This window comes from Psammomys obesus, unplaced genomic scaffold (genome assembly GCF_907164565.1).
Source record: "Psammomys obesus unplaced genomic scaffold, mPsaObe1.curated_primary_1811, whole genome shotgun sequence".
NCBI classification, from domain to species: Eukaryota; Metazoa; Chordata; class Mammalia; order Rodentia; family Muridae; genus Psammomys; species Psammomys obesus.
In genome coordinates, this window is record NW_026596069.1 from 13,260,802 (window position 1) to 13,285,092 (window position 24,291).

Sequence of the window (24,291 nt, forward strand, 5' to 3'; positions counted from 1 at the left end):
AAATTGTCAATATCCTAAGCTCCAATTAACTATTATTGAGTGAGATTCATCTGAAATTTGTATTCACATGACATTGATTCTACTTAGAAACAAACATAGATTATCTACTTGAGACTAAAGGAATTTTTTTTTAAAAATCTCACACTTCAGATACTTTGCCCTTCTGTCCAATGGGCTTGAATGAATTAGGGTTATAATACCAATTTGTAAAGGCTGATGTTTGTCTGATTGTTTTTGGATCAGCATATCAGTTTGCATAGAAGGGATTTTATACCCTTTTTAACTCATTATCCATTAATTATTTAGAAGTGATAATTAGGCAATACAATGTAAAAGAAAGAATGGAGAACAGGAATGTAGGAAGCCTCGCTGTTTGTCCTGGGGCAAATTAATCTTCCCAGCTTTCAGTTTCTTCAGACTTCAGAGGGAAACAGACTGCGCCGGCGACTTCCCTGCAAAGTTGGTTTACAGCTGTCACTTTATGGTTGCACAAGAAACTCAGGACAGCTCACTTTTCAAAATTCTGTCTTGCACCTGTGGGAAACAATGAATCCTGAGTCCCGTTCATCTCCCTGCTCTCTAAAAGAGTATTTGATTGCTTTTATTTAAAGGACCTCCCCTGTCAGTGGATAAGGGAAAGGGCATAGGGGGAGAAGAGGGAGGTAGGTTGGGACTGGGAGGAGAAGGTGGGGAGGGCCACAGCTGAGATACAAAGTGAATAAACTGTGATAAAGAATAATAATTAAAAAATAAAATATAAAAAATAAAGAACAAGAAATAAGACTCTATGAAATAATTCTAGCTAAAAATATATTTTTTTTACTTTCTGTTCTTGTTCAGCAAACTTTCTCTCCAACAAACTTTTACAATAAAAAATAAAACATTCTCAACATATATTTAATAAGCTTGAATGTTCATTAGTGAAATTCAAGGAACTTATTAGGTTTTATGACTTATTATATATGATTTGGAATGTAGATACACAACAAAGAGAAATATAAACGTGACAAGGAACAGAAATACGTATCCCTATGCCCTATGTGACTATTGTTGATTGGATTATGAAAAAGAGGATTGCTTGTACGTAATTTAGGTTGTCAGTTCCATTCCTGGAACCAGATGAAAATCTAATAATACATATAGGCCTTTATGAACTCCTAACTCCCATTTGAATAATACCATCTATTGCTATTATACATAAAATGATATACATATATAATATACACAAAATGATTTGTTTTCTTTTTATAATGGAATAGGAAATAAGAACTTATTACCATTCCTACTGTAATTCTATTGCAAAGGAAATTCCATGGTAAAGAACACGGATGAGGTTTTCGTATGGTTTAGACTATACTGACTTGCCAAGCGGTGGTGACTTTTTAGTGGGGGACTGACTTGATGGCTTGATGTATGTTTAACTCTGTACTACAGTTTGTTTCCATACTGAAAATAGACAGTAAAGTGAAGCCATGTAACTTCTGAGATGAACTTTTCTTCTGGGTTTGCCTCATTTGACCCTTATCTCTATTCCTGAGGCAAAAGCTCAGTATAATTTTCCTCAGAATAGCTTCTAACACGAGCTCTCTGTTTCAAGGACTCTGTCTCTTCTTTTGGAAAAGTTAACTTTCTGAATATTGTGGTGCTTTATAGTCAGATACCTAGCCATCATCCAGACAGCTCACAGGGTCGGAGGAGGAAGCCTGAAGGCAGCCTTTCCTCTAGCCCATAGAAGCTGACCTGGAAGTGGAAATAGCAAGAAAGCAGTTGAGAAAACTCCAAAATTTTCTTTTTTAGCTCATAAAACATCAAAGTCAGGTCTATTTTGACACCACAGAAATTCTTTCATCTACATGTTAAACTGTGGACTGCATTTAGTGTTAGAGTATTCAGATACAAGCTTTTTGGTTCAGTTTCCTAAAGCACATTTTGCATGACAAGAGTTGCTAAAATGAGAAATATACAATAAAGGCAGGTTTGCTAATGAAGCAAAAGAGTCTGAATCATATCAGAGACTTCTAATAAATCACACCCATGCAAGTCTAGCTAGGTTGTTCAGTGGATAAGGAACTTATGCGGAAGCCCCAGTAACATAAGTTCAAATCCCTGAATCCACTCTGGATGAGACAACTCGCTTCTGGAAGTTATCCCATGATTCCCACCTTTCCTAGAATCCACACACATTTGCTTAGACGTACACAATAGTATTTTTATTTAAAAATAGCCATATACATTTCATGCCAAGGCTTTGAAATCCCTGAGGCAGCATGCTAAAATACATGCTGGCTTCCAGAATACCTGTATTTTGTGATTTCACAGCATTTTATTATTATCTCTGTGATTTAATTTTAACGTAGTTTTAAAAATCTATCATTTGCTTATCTTAATTAAAAATGTGCTATATCATTAAGTATTCATCTTTCAGTTAGATGGCTTCACATGTAATTATATGAAAAAAAAAGAGTGGAAAACTTTTCAATGATTAGAGTAAATGATCTGGAGAGTTGCCCACATTTTATTGTTAATTAGCTTAGTTGGGAGATTAATTAATCTCTATGTGTAGCCTATATAGAAGATAGATTTACCACATGTGCTTATAAATTATTTTTATAAACTTATATTTACTAGTTAAAGGAAAACATAGATTTAAACACACAGGTAAATAATCTCACATACAAAACAAAACTGGGAGTATACAGAAACCGTTGTCCGGCTGACTGAGTTATCTTGTATTTAAACTAGAGTGATGAATGTTCCGAGTGCTTTGGCCATATGTATTATTCTCCGAATAGACCCTCAGTAAGCATTTGCACTACTCACCTTATGATAGTTTGGCACGTGAACTTGGTAACGGGTATCCATGATTACATTGCTCTAGTGGGGAGCAGAGCAGGAGGTACTATGGAAACTCCTGGACCGGCCAGTCTGGTCCAGGATATCCTAACAACAGACATTTCTCAATCAAGGCGGAAGGTGAGGACCAACATCTGAGGTGGTCTGTTACTTCCATGTTCATGGCGTGCATGTATGAGCTCATATGCACACACACACACACACACACACACACAAGTGCACACACACACACACGCAAATGCACACACACAAACTTTTTTTGTCTTAAGTAAGAGCAGATTCTTTACCATGGTGTGGTGTCTGACAGCTTTTTCATTTGCTTGTTTTGTGACAGCCCTGTCTTTTGTTTTTGTTCTGTTTTGTTGTGCATTGTCATGTCCATAAAAGATTTAAAAGGCATGTGTTATTTGCAAACTACGGCCAGTAGTCTTGCCATTGCCTGTTCATACTCCAAGCTAATGACCCTGAATAATTACTTATGACAACGAAGACACGGGCAGTGAATAATGGATCTGTGCAGCAGCTCTAGCTCTAACCTCTAACTAGCTTTCATTTTTCATCTTTAAAATTTTCATTTCCTCTACCGAAATAGATTCTCCTGCACATGTTGATGGTCTTCTGAGCTCTTCTGACATGCGGTCTGTTGGTGATACTGTTAATAATTTTTCATATTCTTTTTCTCTTCTTTTTTAGTCTCGACCTATTCCTTCCCACCTTACTTCAGCAGTTGCAGAGAGTATCTTGGCTTCAGCCTGTGAAAGTGAGAGCAGAAATGCTGCCAAGAGGATGCGCCTGGAGAAACCACAGGTACTGAGGAGTGTGGACGAGTGCAGACCTTCGAGTGGGTCTAACACACAGAGTTCTGTTCTTAAAAACTTGGATCTGAAAAGGCTCTGCTCTGGTGATCCATGAATATCATACAAACAAAAAAGTATGGTGAAAAGGGGGTAATAGTGAAACTGAATTCAACTTCCTGTTAGTATTAATTTAATAGCTAATTAAGAGATTCAGGTTGACTGGTTGTCATATTATCCAAATTTACCTTGTCATCTATGATCATGACTCAATTGTGTTCATTGGTAATGAAAACGAACCCTTCTTTAACTCTGTCTTGTCTGTATCTAATTCTAGACTGCCTGAGAGGCTTGCTATAATACCAATGACAATAGCTTATGCTGATGGTAATCAAAGATAATCTCTGAAAGATTAGGAAGTCATAAGTGGGCTCCTTATCTAATAGAGATCCATGTCCTGGCTTTGCTCTTCTTGTCAATTAATTATCTATCCAAGAACCATATTCTCAAGGCTTAGCCTGTGTAGTTTAACATGGGTATTTTTGGGTGCACTGTTCACTCGTGCTTGCCTTGGTGGCTTTTTTAGTTGTAAGCCTTTTCTTCCTTTCTACACAGTATACTTCTCTTCCCTCTCTGTCTCGCCATCTGAATTATCCATAGCGAATGATCTAAATTGCAATGTGTTACATTATATGCTTTTGAAAACGGCTTGCTTTATTCTGATTAATTAAATTTTATAAACATACTTGTTGCAAATGAGATGAGTGCAGTGTATATTGTTCAACATTGTTTTTCTTATGAAGCAAAATAGAGTTTACTATTTCAGGATTGGAATACCTTTTAAACATTTCAGAATGTAATTACTTTGTGTATTTATTATTATTAAATGTTGTTTGCTTATAGTTCTGGGCATTACAAAGGAAAAAGCTTATATTTTTTAAAAAAAAATACAGTATCAATGATAGATAAAAACTATTTGAAAATGCTGATTTTTGATTTATCGATGGTGACATCAGTATATTTTTACATGTCCATATCTTCAATTTGGACAACAATTTATCATCATTATAATGGTGAAGTTCACTGTAAGGTAGGATACAACACTATACACACTGCCATCTGGCATCGTGATTTGCTGGTTTATTCCTTTCTAGAATAAATGCACCTTGTTTTGATTTTCATCTCTACCATAACCAATTAGACTGCTTTCAACAAGCTAGGCCAGGTCTGTGCGATTCAGTTTCTTCATTAGGAATAGTCATTAGTAACAACTCTAATTCCCCGGGTTGTACGAGAACCCTAAAAGGAGGGCTCATGTTACATACTAAGCATCTTTCTGGGAACAATTTAAGCAGCACCAAGGTCTTCCTGGAAGCCTCTCCTATCCAGGTCCTTTGCCATTGCCTCAGCAGCACTGGAACTAGAAATAAACATCAATGGTTGCATATCTGGCGTAGGAGTCTCTTGTCACACTCAGTCTGCTTGAGAAAAGGTCTTAATTCTGACAGCTAAAATATTAACATCCCAGAACTGAAAGCACTGACTGCCCTGCTTGATGCGCGGCCACGTGCACCACCTCCTGACTCAAGACTGTATGTGCACAGTGTCAGTAACATGCCTTTCTGATGAAATGTGACAGATTCGTGTGGAGCTATTACCTACGGTACCATAGCATCCATCATGGCAGGTGACAGATACACTGACATGCGTTCAAATAAATTAATCGCTTTTTGGCCTAAGCTGTAAAAGAAAAGAGAGAAATACCCAACTCATAAAGTTATTATGAGTGGTAAGTCTTTGTATACGAAAGAAGAGCGTATTTTGTATCTCATGTATGAAGTATGCACGCACCACACGCCGGGTTACAGGCGTGAACAGTAGAAATATCCCACATACTGCACTTGCTAACTACTGCACTCATACACCTGTCTGGATGCCAGAGTGCTGTCACTGTTGAAGGCCTGTAAATCAGGCTAGCAATTGTTCCTAAGAGCACCAACCAATTAAAGAAAAACTACCAGCAATATTCAGGAATGAGATTGACTGCCATTGTTCCTCGGGCTGGGATGGAAGGGTACCAAAGGACCCTTGACTCTCCCCATCAAACTGGCATTTTATTTTCTCTGTTTGCTCAGACACAGTGGTTGTATCGTGGAAAGTTAGCTACTTTGGAATGGGGACATGTCTAATGCAAATCCACGAAGGAACCTTCTTTCCAAGCCCTAATTGGGTCCAGAAGTCTCAAGAGGGATGTAATATGTAATAAACCAATGTTTGAAATTATACCCTGTGGGCTGAGATTATGGCTCAGACAGTAGTTACTTGCCTTATGAGCATTGGTACCTGGTTTCAGTTACTATAACCCACAAGCAAAGCAAAACAAAACAACAGCAGAAACGTTGGGATTGGTGGTGTATACTGGTAACTCTAAAGCTGGGGAGGCAGAGATAGGCAGATTGTTGCTACCCTCTGTCCAGACAGCCTAGCCTACATGGCAAGTTCCATACCAGTGACAGACTCTGCTGCAAAAGAAATATAAGTATATAGCAGTAAGGAACCAATACCCAAGTTTGTCCTCTGATACCCCCTTCATATACTCACAACAACAGGAAATTAAATGAATAAATTGCATTTTATATATTTTTTGAAAAAAATAAATTTTTTGAAAATTTAGACAATTTACAAATACAACAGCCCTGCAAAACTGGTAGTAATAATCTCATAAACATTAAAAAGAGGTCCAGAGAAGTGTGAGTACCAAAGCAAGGTTGAAGCTGCGTGAAGAAATCACCTGCCTATTTAAACTTCCTGCAAACACATTTGAAGTCATTCTGGGATCCCGTACCATCTCCTCATTGGTAATATGCCCTAAAGACAGACCAAGGCCTGGTTATACACCCTGAATGCTAGTTCAGCACACACAATGACTATTTCAAAGATTCTCTACACTATTTATTCTTACAACGAGGTCTCATTTGAGATACCACACAAAGATTCCTACCACATCGTTCTCCATCCACCTTGACATTGAGGCTGTCATTCCATATTGAATTCAAACTTATTTTTCATTATTTGGGCTCTTGGCATTGAGATTATGCTTTCTGTTTTTACGCATAATCAAACAAAACAATTCTCAGAATTGACCCGCAGTTGTATAGGTATTTTTTCGTCAGCCCCTGATTTAAAGGCATAACATTTCAGAAGCTGAAAGGTTAAAATCCATGTTTTTGCTAAGCCCCACCCTGACCCTTCACTGTTACTCGCTGACCACATGGTGAGCTATAATTATGTCCTACATAGTTTATGAAGCTTGATGAGTTAATTGGATTTTATGGATCCGTATGAGCTATGAACATGAAAGGTGTTACGGCTGTGCTAAATTCTTTCTCTCAAATATCCGCTTCACACAAATCTGAAGAAAGCCTATTATGCAGCACAGGCTTGAAACAAGCCAGTGGCAAGGACAGAAGCCAAGAGCTTCATCAGCCATCAGGGTTCACAGAGCTGAAGTGAATCACTGTGTACCTCAGGATACATGAAGGGCTTCTGTTCCTGTGCATGAAAATCTGGAGTTTGTTTGTGACCTAAAACAAATTCTCCCTTAGTTTGGGTACTCAAACAAACAAACGAACAAACAAACTCTATGCCAGACTTCACTTTTATATGATATACTTCTTACAGGGAGGACTTACAGGGAGAGTTTTCCTGACTCTCTCATGCCTCTTTCTCCTTTCTTTTATAATTCTGAGTTTTTTGTTTCTTGTTTTGGTTGATTTGGGTCTTGTTTATTTGTTTGCTATTGTTGTTTTCCTTTTTTCCTGTGAAACAAAGCCTCTCTCTTTAGCCCAGGTGGGCGCTGATTGTTTGGTAATACACTGGGCTACAGTCAAGTATGAGCACATATACTATTAAATGTCAGTATTCTTTTTTCCATTTATCTAGTCCACAGTACGTTTAATGAGACATGCTGGGGAAGAGAGGGGGTAGCACCAGTTCCTGGCTTGTTGTTTATTTCCTATTGATGTTTACTTTTTTTATTTTTTGAGGAGTGTCACACACTATCCACACCCTTGATGAATGACTAAGATAAAGATTTGAAGGAACGATAGTTTTCTTAGTTTATAGCTTCCACTCTTCTAGTTGTGTTGGTTAGTAGTTCTATAGAAAAGTTCACCTGAAATCAAATGGTTGGAAGCTTCCACAGCAGCTTTTTAGAAGCTTCTGTGCTTGAGGAATAAAGCAGTGAATCCTGGGAGACAGCTCCTTGTGCTGTTACATGGAGTATCAGTGCTTAAATGTGACGTAACACCCTTGATTCTATTAAAAAAGAAAAAAAAAAACTGGGAATGTTTGGCCTGTTGGCTAGTTACTTTGATTTAATAAAAAGTGAGGGAACAAAATTATAAAATGCTAAACACTGAATTTTTACCAAGCTAAAAAAAAACCAAAAAAAAACCCCCAAAAACAATATTAATAATTAAAACAACAACAAAAATCAAGCTACTGGCAGAAATCCTGCATGAATTTATTGACTCAAGATTTATAAATATCTAGAAATCCCATAGTTCCTTTCTCTAGTACTGTTTAATTTCACAGTGATGCATTCACTGAAGTCTGGATTTCTTCATGCTTTTTCCTTTGCTCTTCTAGGATGCTAGTGTGTGGAACTGTTATTAGAAGACAAGCCATTATAGTACAGACATTGGACTTGCTGTGTACATGGGGGTAATCTTAATACATTTTATTTTGTCTTGGATACATTTGAAAACTACCAGAAACGCTGACAAAAATTGCCTCTCCTCTCTGGCAGTGTGCATTCACACTGCTCATATGAGTGTCAAGGCATATGTGTGGACATCAGAGGAAACCTTATCCTATACCTCGTTTAAGATAATCTCTTTGTTGTCCACCTTTGCACATATCAGGTTAGGTGTCCCATGAGATTTGGGAGATTTTCTTGTCTCTGCCTCCCATCCTATTTTAGGAGTGATGAAAGTGCAGACAATGCTATCGGCTGTGGCTTTGCATGGGTTCTGGGAAGCAGGCCCCCATATTTCCAAAGAAACTAATTTACCCACTAGTTCCCTTGCCCCATGGAGCAGTTTTCCAGACAGGAAGCCTCTTTAACTTTTCTGTAGCTTTATCGTTTAGATCAATAAGTTTAAATATACATTAAATTTAAAGCTATTAATTGCAAACTGTCGTAAGAACTGAGATATGACTGGAAGCTACTGTCTGAGTCTGCCAGAGCACATCTCCCTGTCACTATTCATAGGCATCCTTAGTCTCATTATGCGTCTAGCATTTTCCTTTCAGTATTTTGTATAAAGCCCCATGTCTTCAAACCTTTTAGCATGTTTCAACATCACTCTTGTATCTATAAAGAAAATGTACTACGTAAGGAAAACAAACACCATTGACAGTAATCATAGAATGTTCTTCGTTTAGTATTTCATGATAATTTTTGGCTTTGTGTGGTACAGTATTGCTTCCAGGCAACAATGTCCTCATTTATATGAATATTAATAGCAGACACAAGAAAGGATACAGCATTATCCAAGACATCTTAGACCTATGGCTAAGAAAATTCTCATATTTTATAGAACTGGATAAGCTAATGTTTATATCCATAGAATAAATTTCCCACTGTCACAAGCTTGCTTGTAAAGATGTTTCTCTATAGGACAGTCATCTTGTGTTTTATGATCACATTGACTGTCACAAATTTTAGGGTGTTTTTCAGTCATATAGCACTGATTTTGACAATTTGAAAAGTCTGTAAGGAAATGTTTGCTGAACATCCCATTCCCTGTTTTTATAGCACACTTGCTTCTTAACACTTTACAGATAAAAAAAAATCCCTAAAAGATGAGAGCATTACTCTATGGCTTCTATTTCCTCTGCTTTCTGAGTACCTTCTATATCACTGTGAGTCTTGTGGGATTATTAAAATGGTTCCTATTACTTCATGAATTCCTTTTCATAGATTATTAAGGCCACGTCCTACTTTTCCTAATACGGTTTCATTTACAAAGGACATCTTGCCTATTATTTCTAGGATAATTTCTGAGTAGCAGCATTATTAAATGAAAGAATCCCTGAGGGTCTTAAAAGTCTCCATAAACAGAAGGTCCATACCCTTGTAATATCTTCCTTTAAAATGTGGCATAAAAATTAAATTTAGTATGAATTAACAATGGTCACAATTAAGGAATATTATCCTCTAATGTTCATATGAACAATGCCTTTAAGGAAAGTAATAAAGTAGCATAGTAAGACTAATAAAACAGTCTGTTAATGTATAGGTGTGTTGACACTGGGCACTAGTAATGATGAAGTCATCAGGCACTTGTACCTGAATGTCACATTCATGATAATGCAGGATCTAAACTGTCCTCTGATCCCGTGCATGTATGAACTTGATGGGTCAGAGATACACATTTCCCAAAAGATGCTAACATTTCAAATGAAGCAACATGTCTCATGATTTACACACTAGTGGCATCCCTGAGATAGTCTGATACATAAGTGAAACCTTTGATTATTCCTAAATGTTATGTTTAAGTTTTTTTTTTTTTTTTTTTTACCTACAAACATTCAAAATATTTTCTTTGGCTATATATGCACATCTCTAACTGGATTTTTTTTAAATTATATTGGGACAGAGGTAGTCACACAATCTCCATGGAGACTGTCAAGCTGTAGTAAACTCACCCTTACCCTCTTGGATGCCAACAGCTCCTGTTCTATGCTGTCCATGAGGTTTGGGGATACTGTCTCCTTTGATGTAGAGAGAATCACCTAGGGCTTGAATTTGTAGGACTGAATCAAACTCTTCAGTTCTAATGAGCCCTTTGTCTCAGTTACTCCCATTTTGAAGACACTAAACTCGAATCCCCAAACTCTCTGATTTTGAGTCAGTTTTGTGCATACATTGACCAATGAAGTTTTTGTTTTGCTGTTATTTCTATGTTGCTAAAGATGAGGTCATTAGGTATCAGTGGCCATATCTGTCAGACTTCATTCAAGAAGCTAAGTCACATGTGAACGTTAACTCTAACTTCATTTTTGCTCAGTCATTATTCATAATGTCACTATTTTAAATGTCACCCAGTATCAACTGATAATCTTTTCTAATTTAGAGGTCTCCTGTCCCTCAATCACCTGCTTAATTAGACAGGGTCACCACACAGTCCAACATCTGCACAGAAAGAATGGCAATGGAATGTCAGCCCCCAATGTCTTCTGAGAGGACTCTGTTCATGAGTTCTTATCACAGGCTCATGGACTGGCTCACATACTACACTGGAAGCCATAGGGTGTTGCTCTTTCTTCTGTTGATAGGCGTGTACTGAACCGTTTGTGCACTTCACGTGACCTCTAAGATACTAAGCAGTATTTAGTCAGTTACCTCCCATAGGAATGCAAGCGTTTACATATATGGGAAGTCACTAACAATTGGATCTCACATTATGGACTTAAATTTATAAGGAAAATGTGGTGGGCAAATTGGAAAACCAGTGCAGAGATTTGTGACGGTGAACATCTTCATTCCTGTGCCAGACACTGGAAAAGGTCACAAGCATATCTTTAAAGAGCTAAACTATGGACATACTATTTGTTCCATAAATATCTATTTAAAGGTGTATGTGTTTGTTTCATCTTATGTGTATGAGTGTTTGTCACTGTTTTCGATGTGCATATTGGATGTTTGATGCCATGAAGGCAAGAAGTCACTGGATACCCTGGAACTGGAGTTAAAGACAACTGTGAGCTGCCATGTGGGTGCTGGAAACTGAACATGCATCTATTCAAATAGTAGAAAGTGCTCTCAACCAGTGAGCCATCTCTCTATCCCATTATAAAGTTTTTATTAAGCAAATATATTTGATAATTTCACACATATACATAATGCTTAGAGCTCACTCTTATTCACCACCCTCCCTCATTTCCCTACGTTGTGTGACAGGCTTTTCCTGGGGAGATGTGGAAAAAAATCACCCCAGATCAGGAACCAATGGCAGACCAAACAATGATACCACCAAGGTTCAACTTGCTAAACCAATGAGTTTTATTTGGGGTCACTTATAGGAATATGGGTGCAGGGTCACCTACAGGAGCAGAAATAACTCAAAGACAGCTGCAACACCAAGTCCCACCTCAAGGAGGGTGACGGCTCATGAAAGCCGAAAACCTGGCTCACACTACATAGTCTGAATGGAGCTCATAAGACGATATAGTGTCTTTTTCTGGTGGCTCAAATGGCCTGAATCGCTTCCAGATAGTCTCTGTTTCTTTTTGACAATTCTGCTGCTCTCCTCCAATGAAGACTAAGCAGTTTTTAAAGCTTCTGCATCTTGGGAAAGGAGAGGCCTTAGAGAATCTGTTCAGTTTTGAGGGCTTCTTGAAACGATTGAGAGTTGTGTACTCGATGTCTTAACGAGGTTCCCTGCAGATCGGAATGTTCTCAATCTTGGAGGAAATTGCTACACAATAATCTGGCATTCTTCCACTCAAGTAAGGTAAAGCAAAGATATACGTCCAACTAAAGTATTTTATAGACTATCAAAAATCACACATAGACAATAATACATATTTACCATTTGTGCTTTAAAAAATGAGTTCATTATGCACATTCCATAATAGGTGAGTGACATCAAAATAGTGTTAGTGGTATTTTGAAACAACTCTTCAGACAGAAATATTTCACCAGAGCTCTGCTGGTATTTTGTTAGCAAACTAGCTGCATTATTCATGTTCTGTCAGCATTAGCTTAATGGTGGTGCTAGATTCAAAATGAATAAATTCCCGTTTCTGTTCTCAAATAACTTTTTTTACTGACAATTTTTAAACTTTGTTTTTCTGTTTATTTGAACTACTCTTTTTCATAAATATTAAATTATCAGTCTTAGTAAAGAATGATGGATAGAAAAGTACATCTAAATCCATTTTAAAAATGATGTATTTGGCATATATGCCTTAGTGTATGATAGACAAGTTCAGCCAATGTAGAAAGGAAAGTTTCCTGAGATTATTAACATCATCTTTTCCTGACCAAGCTCAGTGTTTTACAGTGGATTTTTAATTCTGGCAAAGTCATTAAGTAGTCATTTTAATTCTCACTTTGAAGCTGGATACGGCATCATTTTTTAATCAATATATTAAAGATCAATGAAAGTATGTATGGTACATAGGGTGGTGTGGATGGATGGCTGTGAGTCACCAAGGTAGGAGCTTCTGAAGCCTGCCCAGGAACTTAGGAGAGCTTCAGTGTGTGTGTGTGTGTGTGTGTGTGTGTGTGTGTGTGTGTGTGTGTGTGTATGCGCATGTGTGTGTTCATGTCTGTTACATGTGTGTACAATACACATACTCCTGTTGGCACATGTGTGTAGAGTAGGAGGCTGACATAGAGGGTCTTCCTCTACTGCTGTCCATCATATTTTTGAGACAAGGTCGCACTGAACCTGGAGCTCACCAATTGCCTAGACTGGCTGAATAGCAAGCCCTCGGGGCCCCCTGTCTGCCTCTCCAGCTCTGGGAATACAGGTATGTGCCACCACATTGGCTCTTCCATTCCTGCTAGGGATCAAAGTCAGGTTTCCGTGCTTCCATGTAAACACTTTATCAACTGAGCCATCTCTCCCTCCCCAGCTTTGTATTTTTGATAAGAAATGATAGGACATAGAATTGGATGTCAAGGATTGAACTTGATTGTCAGGGTTCTGTTGTGCCCTATGAAGTAGTATGTACCTCAAGTGCTTGCCAGAGGAGAGTGATAAAGAAGCATGACTTTCCATTTCTAGAAAGTTTCTGAAGCAGGTATGTAAGAAGGTGTCTGTCCACAAAACTCAAGGAAAGCTGAGTTATTTTCACAGTGAGGAGTTGCCTCATACCATGGATTTTCCCAGATTTTCTATATATAATACTTACAAGTGATTATCCATTTGCTACAAATTAATCATATAGTGAATGTCTCTACAATAAGCACAAATAATATTGAAATGTCTTGTGTGTATTACTACAATCTATCTCAGCAGCTCAGAATATTTCTCATAATTTATGTCCACACATCTACACTCAAGGTTCCAATTCTACCTTAAAGACATTTTATATAAAAAGAGCCGGTGTTACAGTTTTATTTAAGTCAATTATATGATTTCATTATTCTCAAAAAGAAATGAAAGTGAGTTTATTTCTGTTTGAAGTGTTTTCTAATTCCTCTCATTTTTTTCATACACAATGATACACCAGTCTATGTTCATCTAATGGTAACGTAGCCATTTTATTCTCTCTGTGTCAACAATAGTGTTTGAATCATGCAGATTGAATTGCCTCTCTCTTGGGCAGGTGGGACACTGGGAAGCTCTGCCACTTAATTTGTGTGACTTCAGATTCTTTGGGAAGATGGACACAGACCCCATTTTCTGATCATTTTCTTTCTCTATCACTCTCCTACTTTACTGCTTGGATTTCTGGCCTCGTGGACAATTCTCACATATTTAGCAGAATAACGGTATTTGTAATTTGGGGCTTGTCTTTAGTTTGTGATGTTATCAATTTCAAGGCTATGGACGGCTTTGTGTAGGTTGAGTGGGTGGACTGAATTCAGGCACAGAAATTCAACACAGCATGTTGATGACGCTTTCTTTGTCAAAGCCAGAAAATGCGTGATTGACTGAGCTCTCCATGAACAAGGCACCTTGTTAATGTTATTTTAAAGAAGCTATTTTTAAGCTTAGCCGATAAATGATGAATCTGATATATTTGGTTTGTGCCTGCAAGTTCATTTTTTTTCCATGTAATTTGTTCATTCATTGTTCTCTCTTTCTCCTTAATTTATACACTTTCCAAGCCATTAGTTACTGAGAAGAAATAATGTCACATATATTGGGAAAACTGTACTGAAGTCACACATCTGTTAGGAAGTTAGGGACTATCAAAGCTTAGAAAATTAGATCATATTTGTCAAAGAAAGACATCTGTGATTCTTGACACCACACATGAAGTATGTACACTGAGACTGGCAACCTCGGGGAATACACAGTTGATACACAGTCAGTCTTAATTTGAGACTTGAGTGAGCCTTGCTCGGGTGTTGAAAGAGCTGAAAGATAGTACTAGTTAAAAATTATTTCCCTTCCGTTTTCATCTATTGTCATTCTTTCTTCATACTTTTCTCTCACCACAAAAGTAGCGAACTCTACCTTCAGCTTTCGGGGTAGATTTGGTTACTAGTCCTACTGTGTGCTGTTAGAGCATCGGCTACAGGCTCCTGAAGATGGTGTAACAAACAAATGGTCCTCTGAAGCATGTTTCAGTTTATGTTCTTCCTTGGTGGATTACTTCTCTCTCATAATGGCGTGGGAAAGCTCGAGGTCTTTGTACAGCAACTCTGTTGAACTAGTATATTGTAAGTCTCTCAAGTTTCCAACCTCAGGAAGCTTATCTTTATGGTTCTCTCCATGTCCTATTCCCTGTCAACAGGAATTTTGAGGAAAAAAATGACTAGACTGTGACAATGCAGTGAGTCCTGCGTTTCTACGTGGCTCCTACATTTACCCTCACTCACACTCAGAGAATATGACATACTGAGAACCACTACTCAAGGCGTTAGGGTTCTGTGAAACAAAATCCTCCCCAGGCAATTCAAATAAATAGGCATAAAACTTTTTCCTCTAATGACGCCTTTCTTTTGGTTATTTAGTTATTTTGCTACAGGGTAGAGCAGAAAAGAGGAAACTGTCTTCAGCTGAGGTATCTGAGAAGGTAAATGAGTAAGGTAGCCTGATTGAAGAAAATTCCATAGAAAATTCATAGGGGACAGTAAGACTAGTGAGGTGTCCTGTGAGCCTCCCTGGGCATGGAGAGCCAGGGTGCGACAGCTCAGAGATTGCTAACACGTGCTCACGGAGGGAAAAAAAAGTCTCTTTTACAGGCCACTTAAAGTACAAAATGGTATATTACGTGCTTGGAGGGGGGTGTTGGTTTTAAAAATAAGCATTTTCTATGTGTACCTTGACAATCTGAGTTTGATTCTTATATCCAAATGCTGAATATGAAAGCACACATCTGTAATCCCAAACGCCTAAGATGCGAGGCATGGCAGAGACACTCCTGCCTTTACCGTGATGGAGAATCCACCTGTATCTAGTGGGCCAGCTTGCCTGGGTACATGAAGGAGAGTAGCCAGTCACCTGCCTCAGCACAGCTGAAGGAAAGCGTCAGTTCTTGAACATGCACACCTGTGCTCACACACACACACACACACACACACACACACACACACACACACACCATGCACATATATGAACAATAAGAAGAAAAAAGAAGTTACGGCTACAAGAAACTTTATAGACTGCTTTGTTCAAAAATTTCATGTTACATTTAGCATACAAGAGGCCCCGGCTTCAGTCTTTAGCAACACATAGTGATAATAATAATAATAACATTAAAATCAAATATGTACACATATAAATAAAAACCAATCTGTTTCTCATAAAAATAACATTTCTAAAAAGGTTAGTTTTTAGCTTAAATTGTCTTTCCCTTTCCCTCTCTCCTTTCCTTTTTTCATTCCTCCCTTCTTTCTCTTTTCCTTACCTTTTCAGAAAACCATTCCTTGTGTTACGAGAAATATAATAATTTCCCTTTAAAAGGATAACAAAAGACAAATCCAGTGCATAAGATTCATCTCCCTTTTGATTTCGGGGTAGTGTTCTGAGTAATGGAGGTCAGAATGCTTCATGAATTCCAGCTTTCGGCATGCAGGAATTTAAATATTACTAAGAGTGCAGAACCCCGAAGGCCATATTAGTTTAATTCAATTGCATCTTTAAACCATTAATTACTGCCTATGAGGACAGTTTAAAAAGTCCAGTGAGGTTCTCAAGAAATCCTTGAGACTGTCCAGTTGTCTTTGAGTTTTCTTAAATTCCACACTGAGCCAGTTTCTACAATGTAGGCCCTTTCTGTATGTACTTACATTGAACTAGCACTTACTGCTTATTTGTATTCTAGTCAAAAACATTTCCTGTACTTAGATCCAAATTTAAATTCTAACGTCTTCACCTTCCAGGGTCATTTCCAAGGAACAGCAAATAAACAAGAACATGAAGAGGCAGAGCACTGCACAGCATCACACTTACATTTGCAGGTAGTTGAAGAGTTCAAGTTTGTGTGCACGTGTATTCTTCTATTTAGGTTTATCAGACACGAGCAATGTGTATCTTGTTGCTTTTGTTACTCACAATGCAAAGGCTGCAGAGACAAAACTTTTTTTTTTTTTTTTTGGCTGTTCTGGGTTACTGTCTTTCTGAGGAACATTTCAAGGTGTTTGAATGTGGACGTAATTAACTCTTCCGTCAGCAGATCCACTTTCTTTTCAGCTGTTCTCAATCCCTGCCCCACACGTGACCTTTATTTTCACCCCTTGGTGTGCTGCTGGAAGTTGCACTCCCTACAGGAAGCATTGGTGCACGCGGTGAAGCCATTCTCCTACCTCACCATATAGGGATAACTCTGAGCACAGCATATTTCTAGTATTTCCCATGTGTCCAGCTCACACGTAATGGCTTCCAGGTGTCTCTTGAATAATGTTTGTCTCTCTAATTTTTATCATTCCATGGGATTAAAACAGCCTCGCTTTTCACCACTCCGAGCCCCACAGACACCCAGTTTCGTATTGGAATGAGGATAAGCTGTTAATAATAACTAGATGTCAGCTTGATGAGGCATGACAAACAGTACTAGGGAAGAGAAGAGACTTCCCACAACATGCCCGCTAACACGGAGTGCCTGAGACTAAGAACGGTACCATGTGGCCAGTTAGTCGGCCACAGTGATGCTACAGCCTAAAATGCCAGGTGGCAACCCTGTAAACATCCCTTTAGCACCAAACGGGGAAACATCACAAACACGGTACAACAGGAACCGAGGGTACAGAGCATGGAGCGGACAAAGAGTGTCTCAGCGTTTAGTTCTTGGCCACTATTGCTTTTCACTGTTTTGAAAGACGAAGAAGGCAGCTATTAGGTTTCTGACAACGCAATTATAGGGAGGCACAGATGCAGGGAGTTGACCTGACATTTGCCCCCGGATAGTTGTCATAGCAGCAGGCTGAATAGAGCAGTTTGATATAAGCGCTACGGCAGGCTGTGGAGGCCGCTCCACACCAAATGAAGCACATTAGAGCATCAGTATACAAGGATGGAGATGAAGCTTCGTGGCAGGCAACTTTCCTTTTTATTCAGCTCTGATCTATTGCTTCAAATACACATTCCGGGAAAGATCCACTTTTAAAGGCAATGATAATTTGTGTCCTTGAAGGTCCACTAGCATGTATACCACAAGTATATGTTTCTCTAATATGTAACTCCTTGGAAAGAAGGTATTTTAAACAAAGCTGCTAAAAGAAAAAGATTTTTATTCTTGAAACTACAGATGACCTTCTTAGAAAAGAATATACATTGTGTCTATGCTCCATTGTTTACTTTGTTCTTTCATGAGCATAAGTATATATATATATTTATACTATATCAGTATTTTATATCTGAAAACTCTATATGAATGTAGAAACTGAAAATTATGTATAAAACACTCACATATAAAGACGTATTAGGTACACATTAAAGAAGGGTATTGTTAACAGACTAAAAGTGGTTTGTGCCAGTGAGTTACAGCCAGTGTGGAACTCTGCATGCAAAGCATAAAATCACTTCTAACTCTGTCTCAGAAAGAAATATTTGCAAGTTATCTTTCAGTTTTTATATGTGAAGACTAGAGGTAGGCTTAAGGCAGTCATTTATGCATCATCAAAACTGTATGTCACTGGTGAGAGGCTAATATCTCCTTCCTCCTCTTCTCCCTTTCCTATCCTCCCTTTCATTGTATAGACAAACTCATAAAAATGAACTTCTCTTTCAAAATACAAAGAAATAAAGAACACAACAGAAACAAGTCATTTAAAGTAAAAGTTGAAAAGCATAAACAGAGCAGGAACATTGGATGTGCTAACTAAATTTACATCCCTAATGGCACACTGGGCTGGGGCTTGCTCTTCCTTGAATACAAGTGTACACGCACCCCATTGTGCTGTCACTATTGCTCAGGATAAAAAGTGCTTCTCCTAGGCACGCATACAATCTGTTCTTTTTTTTTTTTTTTTTTTGAATTTTTATTTTTTTCTTATCAGTTACATTTTATTAACTCTGTATCCCAGCCGTGTCCCGATCCCTCATTCCCTCCCAGTCCCTCCCTCCCTCCCTCATCTCCACTGTGCCCCTTGCCAAGTCCACTGATAGGGGGGACCTCCTCCCCATTCATCTGATCCTGTTTTATCAGGTATCTTCAGGACTGGCTGCAAAGCTCTCCTCTGTGGTCTAACAGGACTGCTCCTCCCTTGGGGGGTGGGGAGGCCAAAGAGCCAGTCATTGAGTTCCTGTTAGAAATAGTCCTTGTTCCCCTCACTATGGGAAGCCAATTGGTTACTGAGCTACCACAGGCTACATCTGAGCAGAGGTTCTAGGTTACATTCCTACATGGTCCTTGGTTGCATGTCAGTCTCAGAAAAGACCCTGTGCCCAGCTATATTTGGTCCTTGTGGAGCTCCTATCTTTTCCTCATCAGACTAACTCCCCTTCTTTCTTATGATTCCCTGTATTCTGTCAAAGGTTTGGTCATGAGACAGTTGGGATGCACATTGAACATATGACAGGAGTCTACTGAGCGCATTTGAAAGACTCTAACTAGCAGTGTTTTCAAAGCAAAGACTCATGACCAAACCTTTGACAGAATACAATCTGTTCTTTAAACACAGCTGGCAGGGACAGTACCAGGATGATTTCTCCAGGTCCTGTACCTCAAGTATGCAGCGTCTTCAGTGATAGACTCTTACCCTCAAGTTCTGCCAAGTAGCTCGTACTGTTCTGGGACAGGAGTCGATGAGCCCTCGGTGACCAAAGGGACATAACCTACACATGGCTTTGTTTGATAGCCTGTGGTTTCCGGGAAAGCTGCCAATGGAAGGCAAATCAGTTTGCTCCTGGTGTGGCCTCTGATAGGTTGCCTATGCCCCATGGACGCCCTACATTCATGGAAATGTATGAAGAGGTAAGAAGACTGGGTGCATTTAAAAAAAAAAAAAAAAAAAAAAAAACGATTCATGAAATTCAGGAGGTAAAGTTGGTGGGTGAATGTTAAAAATCTCAGAATAGCAATCTGATCAAAACACATTATATCCTTAATGAAATTCTGAAGTAGTAAATCTTGAGTAAGTCTCAAGCGTAGGGCTGGAATAATGACCCAGTGAACACCAAGTGGAGGGGGTACGGTGCCCCAGATTCCAGGGCTCAGAAAGCAGAGGCAGAATCTCAGACTAGATAGAGCAGAATGGCAAGCTCTGGGTTCAGTGACAGGCCACTACTCCGTGAATGAGGTGGAAACAAACTAAGGGCCTCCACATTCAGGAGCAGACAACCACAGGCTAGAACCCTGTAAGGTAAGAAAAGCACAGCTCGTATATAGCTGTCTAACATTGCAGGCTCTAGAGCGAGGTTTGTATTATTTCACTGGTGTCACATTAAATTCTTCTAGACCTCAAGAAGTTCATATTAGTTTTTCTTGCTGTAGACATTGTATACAGTGTCTACACAGCAACTTAAACTACATTATACAAGTATATAAGACTTACCAAGACCAATACAGCCCTGTTAAACACCGCTTAAACAACTGAGACAAAGGAAGAGCGGTGCCATGGTCTGGGCCTAGCCTGACACCCTGGGACAGTCCCAGCCCAGGCTCCTGGGCAGCACTGCCGTGTCCTTACACACAGCTCATGGGTCCACTCTCACAACTACACTGCAGTTTCCTTTGGCAAACGGCTTACAAAATACAAGCAGAGGGGGAAGGGAGGTGCAGCGTTCTTTGAATAATGTAGGCACATAAGAATTAAAAATATTAATCACCCTAATGATTGGGGATCAAAAAAGGGAAATGAAAGGAAAAAGAAAACTGCTCATCAGCAAATCTGCCTGCTGCAGAATGCCTGGGTTGCATCAAACAAATCCTGAGAAAGGAGAGTTCTGAGGTGTAGATAATGCTGAGTTCGCAGGGATAGTTTGGCAGCTCCCTCTTTTTTCACGTTATTTAATTTTCTTGTAAATGCCAGTTTTTAGAGTTAAAAACACCCCATCCTGAACTTAGTTCCTAGTCCACTGAACGCTTCATCATCTGTGGGGAGGAAGAGTGTCAATGGGAAGAGAATATGATGAAAGGAAAGTGAGGGGACTTGTATAAAAGCCTCTTCCATGAGGGATTGTTCCAGAGCCTGGAATGTGAGGGAAGAGCATAATAGACTTCCACTAATCAGAAGAGGGCGTGTAGAGCTCAGAGTATTTGGAAAGTTTTTGCTCTGCCACACTCACACTCTATCTGAAGATGGCTGAGGTCAGCCCACTGAATTGGCACAGCTCAGTTATAAGGCTGGAGTCTACAGCAAGATCATAGCTTTGAGGTCAGTTAGACCTTGGGGATACCCATCTGTGATGACTCTATGCTGGACAATGTTGAAAAGTTTCACTCAACTCACGGAAGTCTGTTTCTTCCTCTATATCTTGGGAAAGTTTGATTTTTTTTTCTGTTTTATTTTACTTTTTCATCTTACTTAGCTCACATGAATCAAGCAGATGCCTGTGAGTTCAGCACCTACCTTAAGGCAAACACCTCAGAGAGATGGTTTCTTTACCAGGGAGAGCTTATTCCTCTTATAGTAGAGCCCTGCTGGTTCCCAGCATCTTTTGTGTATGTGTCTTTAATTAAACCTGGCTCTCTTGTTCTGTGTCAGCCATTACTTCACCATGTCCTGCCCCTGTTCAAGGCACAAACCAGTCTCTCTTCTCCCCAACACACATCCATGTAAGCTATGACTTTTAATAACAAAGACGGGAGGAGAAAGACCATCGACCCAAATCTTCACAGCCAAATTAATTAAAGTAAGTGATTGATTAAAGCAAGTTTGTGTATGTGTATGTGTGTGTGTGAGTGTGAGTGTGTGTGTGTGTGTGTGTGTGTGTGTGTGTGTGTGCGCGCCCGCGCGTGCGTGCATGGGCTGTCTTCCCCTGATACAGGGTTCAAGAGGTCAGCATTGGATATGAGGAAGGCAGCGCTTTTATATCTCAGAGGTTGGGGGTTTCCAAATGGAGGATATGGCAGGCAAAAGAGGTTGGGTTATATGAACAGGACAAACAAGTTAGTCCTAATGACCTCTTGACGCAAAGGCATAGTTGCAAGGTGGGCATAACATGATAGTCATAGGTGAACATATAACCTTTCGAAACAAAGGTAGGATTGAAAGATGGTTAAAAACAACTTTTTGAAACAAAGATATGACTGCCATTTTTCAAACAGGCAGTACAGAACCATTTGTAGTTAAGCTTACAGGTTGGACCTAGCCCAATCTTTGAGAAACAAAGGTTTAAACATAAAGGGAAAGACCCCAGTTTGTTTGATTTTACTTTTTATTTTATTAATTAGAGTTTATTCACTTTGTATCTCAGCTGTACCCCCCTCTCCCATCTCCTCCTAATCCTATCCTCCCTCCCCTCTTCTTCTCTATACCCCTCCCCAGTCCAATGATAGGGGAGGTCCTCCTTCCCTCCCATCTGACCATAGTCTATAAGGTATCATCAGGACTGGTTTCTTTGTCTTCCTCTGTGGAGTGGTAAGGTTGCTCCACCCTCATATGGTGGTGATCCAAGAGCCAGCCCATGAGTTCATGTCAGAGATGGTCCCTGGTCCTATTATTGGGGAATCCTCTTGGATACTGAACTGCCTTGGGCTGCTTCTGTGCAGGGGTTCTAGGTTATCTCCATGCATGGTTCTTGTTTGGAGTATCTGTCACAGAAAAGACCCATGTGCCCAGATTTTTTGGTTCTCTTGCTCTCTTTGTGGAGTTCCCGTTTCCTCCAGGTCTTTCTATCTCCCCCTTTTTTCATAAGATTCCTTGCACTCTGCCCAAAGTTTGGTTATGCATCTCAGCATATGTTTTGATACCCTTCTGGGTGGAATCTTTCAGAGTCCATCTGTTATAGGCTCCTGTCCTGTTCCTTGTTTTCTCCCTCTTTCGATGTCCATCTCATTTGCATTTCTGAATGAAGATTGAGCATTTTACCCAGGGTCGTCCTCCTTGCTTAATTTCCTTAGGTGTACAGATTTTAGCATGATTATCCTATAATATATGTTAATATCCACTTAAAAGTGATGTGTGTCTTTCTGTTTCTGGGATACCTCACTCAGTATCATCTTTTCTGGATCCTATCATTTGCCTGCAAATTTCATGATTTCTTTGTTTTTACTTGCTTACTAGTATTCCATTGTGTAAAAGTACCACAATTTCTGTATCCATTCCTCAACTGAGGGGCATCTGGCTTGTTTTCAGCTTCTGGCTAATACAAAAAAAAGCCGCTACAAACATGGTTGAGCAAATGTCCTTGTATACTTGAGCATCTTTTGGGTATATGCCTAGGAGTGGTACAGCTGGGTCTTGAGGTACACTGTTCCTATTTGTCTGAGAAAGCACCAGATTGATTTCCAAAGTGGTTGTACAAGTTTATATTCTCAGCAGCAGTGGAATAGGGCTCCCCTTTCTCCACATCCTCTCCAGCATGTGTTGTTACTTGAGTTTTTGATCTAAGATCCCGGTTTTTAAGTCCAAGATGGAGGCAGATGGCTCTTCCCACTTGTCTTATGTGTCCCTGTCAAATCCTTGATAGCACTTGGCATTTTTTATTTGGGTGGAAAAAATGTATTATGCATCAAAGATGCATTGCTCACTCATAAATTATTGGGTTAACAGAGATAGAACAAATGTTAAGGCCGTTTAATCTTGGTATGCCAAGAAGTACTATAGGTAGCCATTTTGTCCTTCACCAGGAAGTTTCCTTGGATCTAATATTCCAGTTCTTTGTTCAGGACAAGGGATGATATAGTCTTCTCTAACTACTTTTTGCTGAAATTAGGATGCCATTGTCAGGGTCCGAAAGGGCTGGAACATGAGCCAAAGGCCAGATGGGGGTTAGGGTAATGGGATTTTTATCAGAATCATCTGCTTTTTGTTTTGTTTTGTTTTTAGCCCATTGAAGAGACAGGGAGCAGTCATGTCGACTGGACTGGTTTACATCAGCTTTCACCAAGTCCAGGGCTTTCCGGTTTTGTAAGATGTCCTGATGCTGGCGTAAAATAGATCACCTTTAGAGCAGTTTGTAATCTGGTACTGATTTCTGGGTGGTATCTACCAGCTTAGAGAAACTGACAAAACAGACACAGACTACGCACAGAAGTTAAAGTTAAAAAACCTTAAAAACAAAATAAAACAAAACAAACAAAGAAACATATATTTGGAGCTTTCCTGTCAGGAATAGGCAACAGGCAGGCAAGCTTAAGCTAAGCTGTTGATTGGCAGGAGTACTTATCTGGAGTCCGTTTGACCTGTGAAAGGTGGATAAAATTTACTCCTAAACCAGTTTGCCTTTTAATATGAAGCTTGTTAGTAAGGCAAGCATGCCTGTGAGTTTTTCCTTTTCCTGTTTCTTCTTTCTTTCTTCCTTCCTTCCTTCCTTCCTTCCTTCCTTCCTTCCTTCCTTCCTTCCTT

At 39.3% G+C, this 24,291-nt stretch overlaps 1 protein-coding gene across 7 annotated transcripts in view; it reads left to right on the forward strand.

The window, feature by feature from the left end:
* The window catches only part of Nol4 (nucleolar protein 4), a 352,979-nt gene that overhangs the window by 281,180 nt on the left and 47,508 nt on the right, over window positions 1-24,291 (forward strand). For all 7 annotated transcript variants that reach the window (XM_055625544.1, XM_055625538.1, XM_055625539.1 and 4 more), the window contains one exon: window positions 3,547-3,660. In XM_055625544.1, coding sequence (XP_055481519.1) covers window positions 3,547-3,660 — 114 coding nt within the window. The remainder of the gene's footprint in view (window positions 1-3,546; window positions 3,661-24,291) is intronic.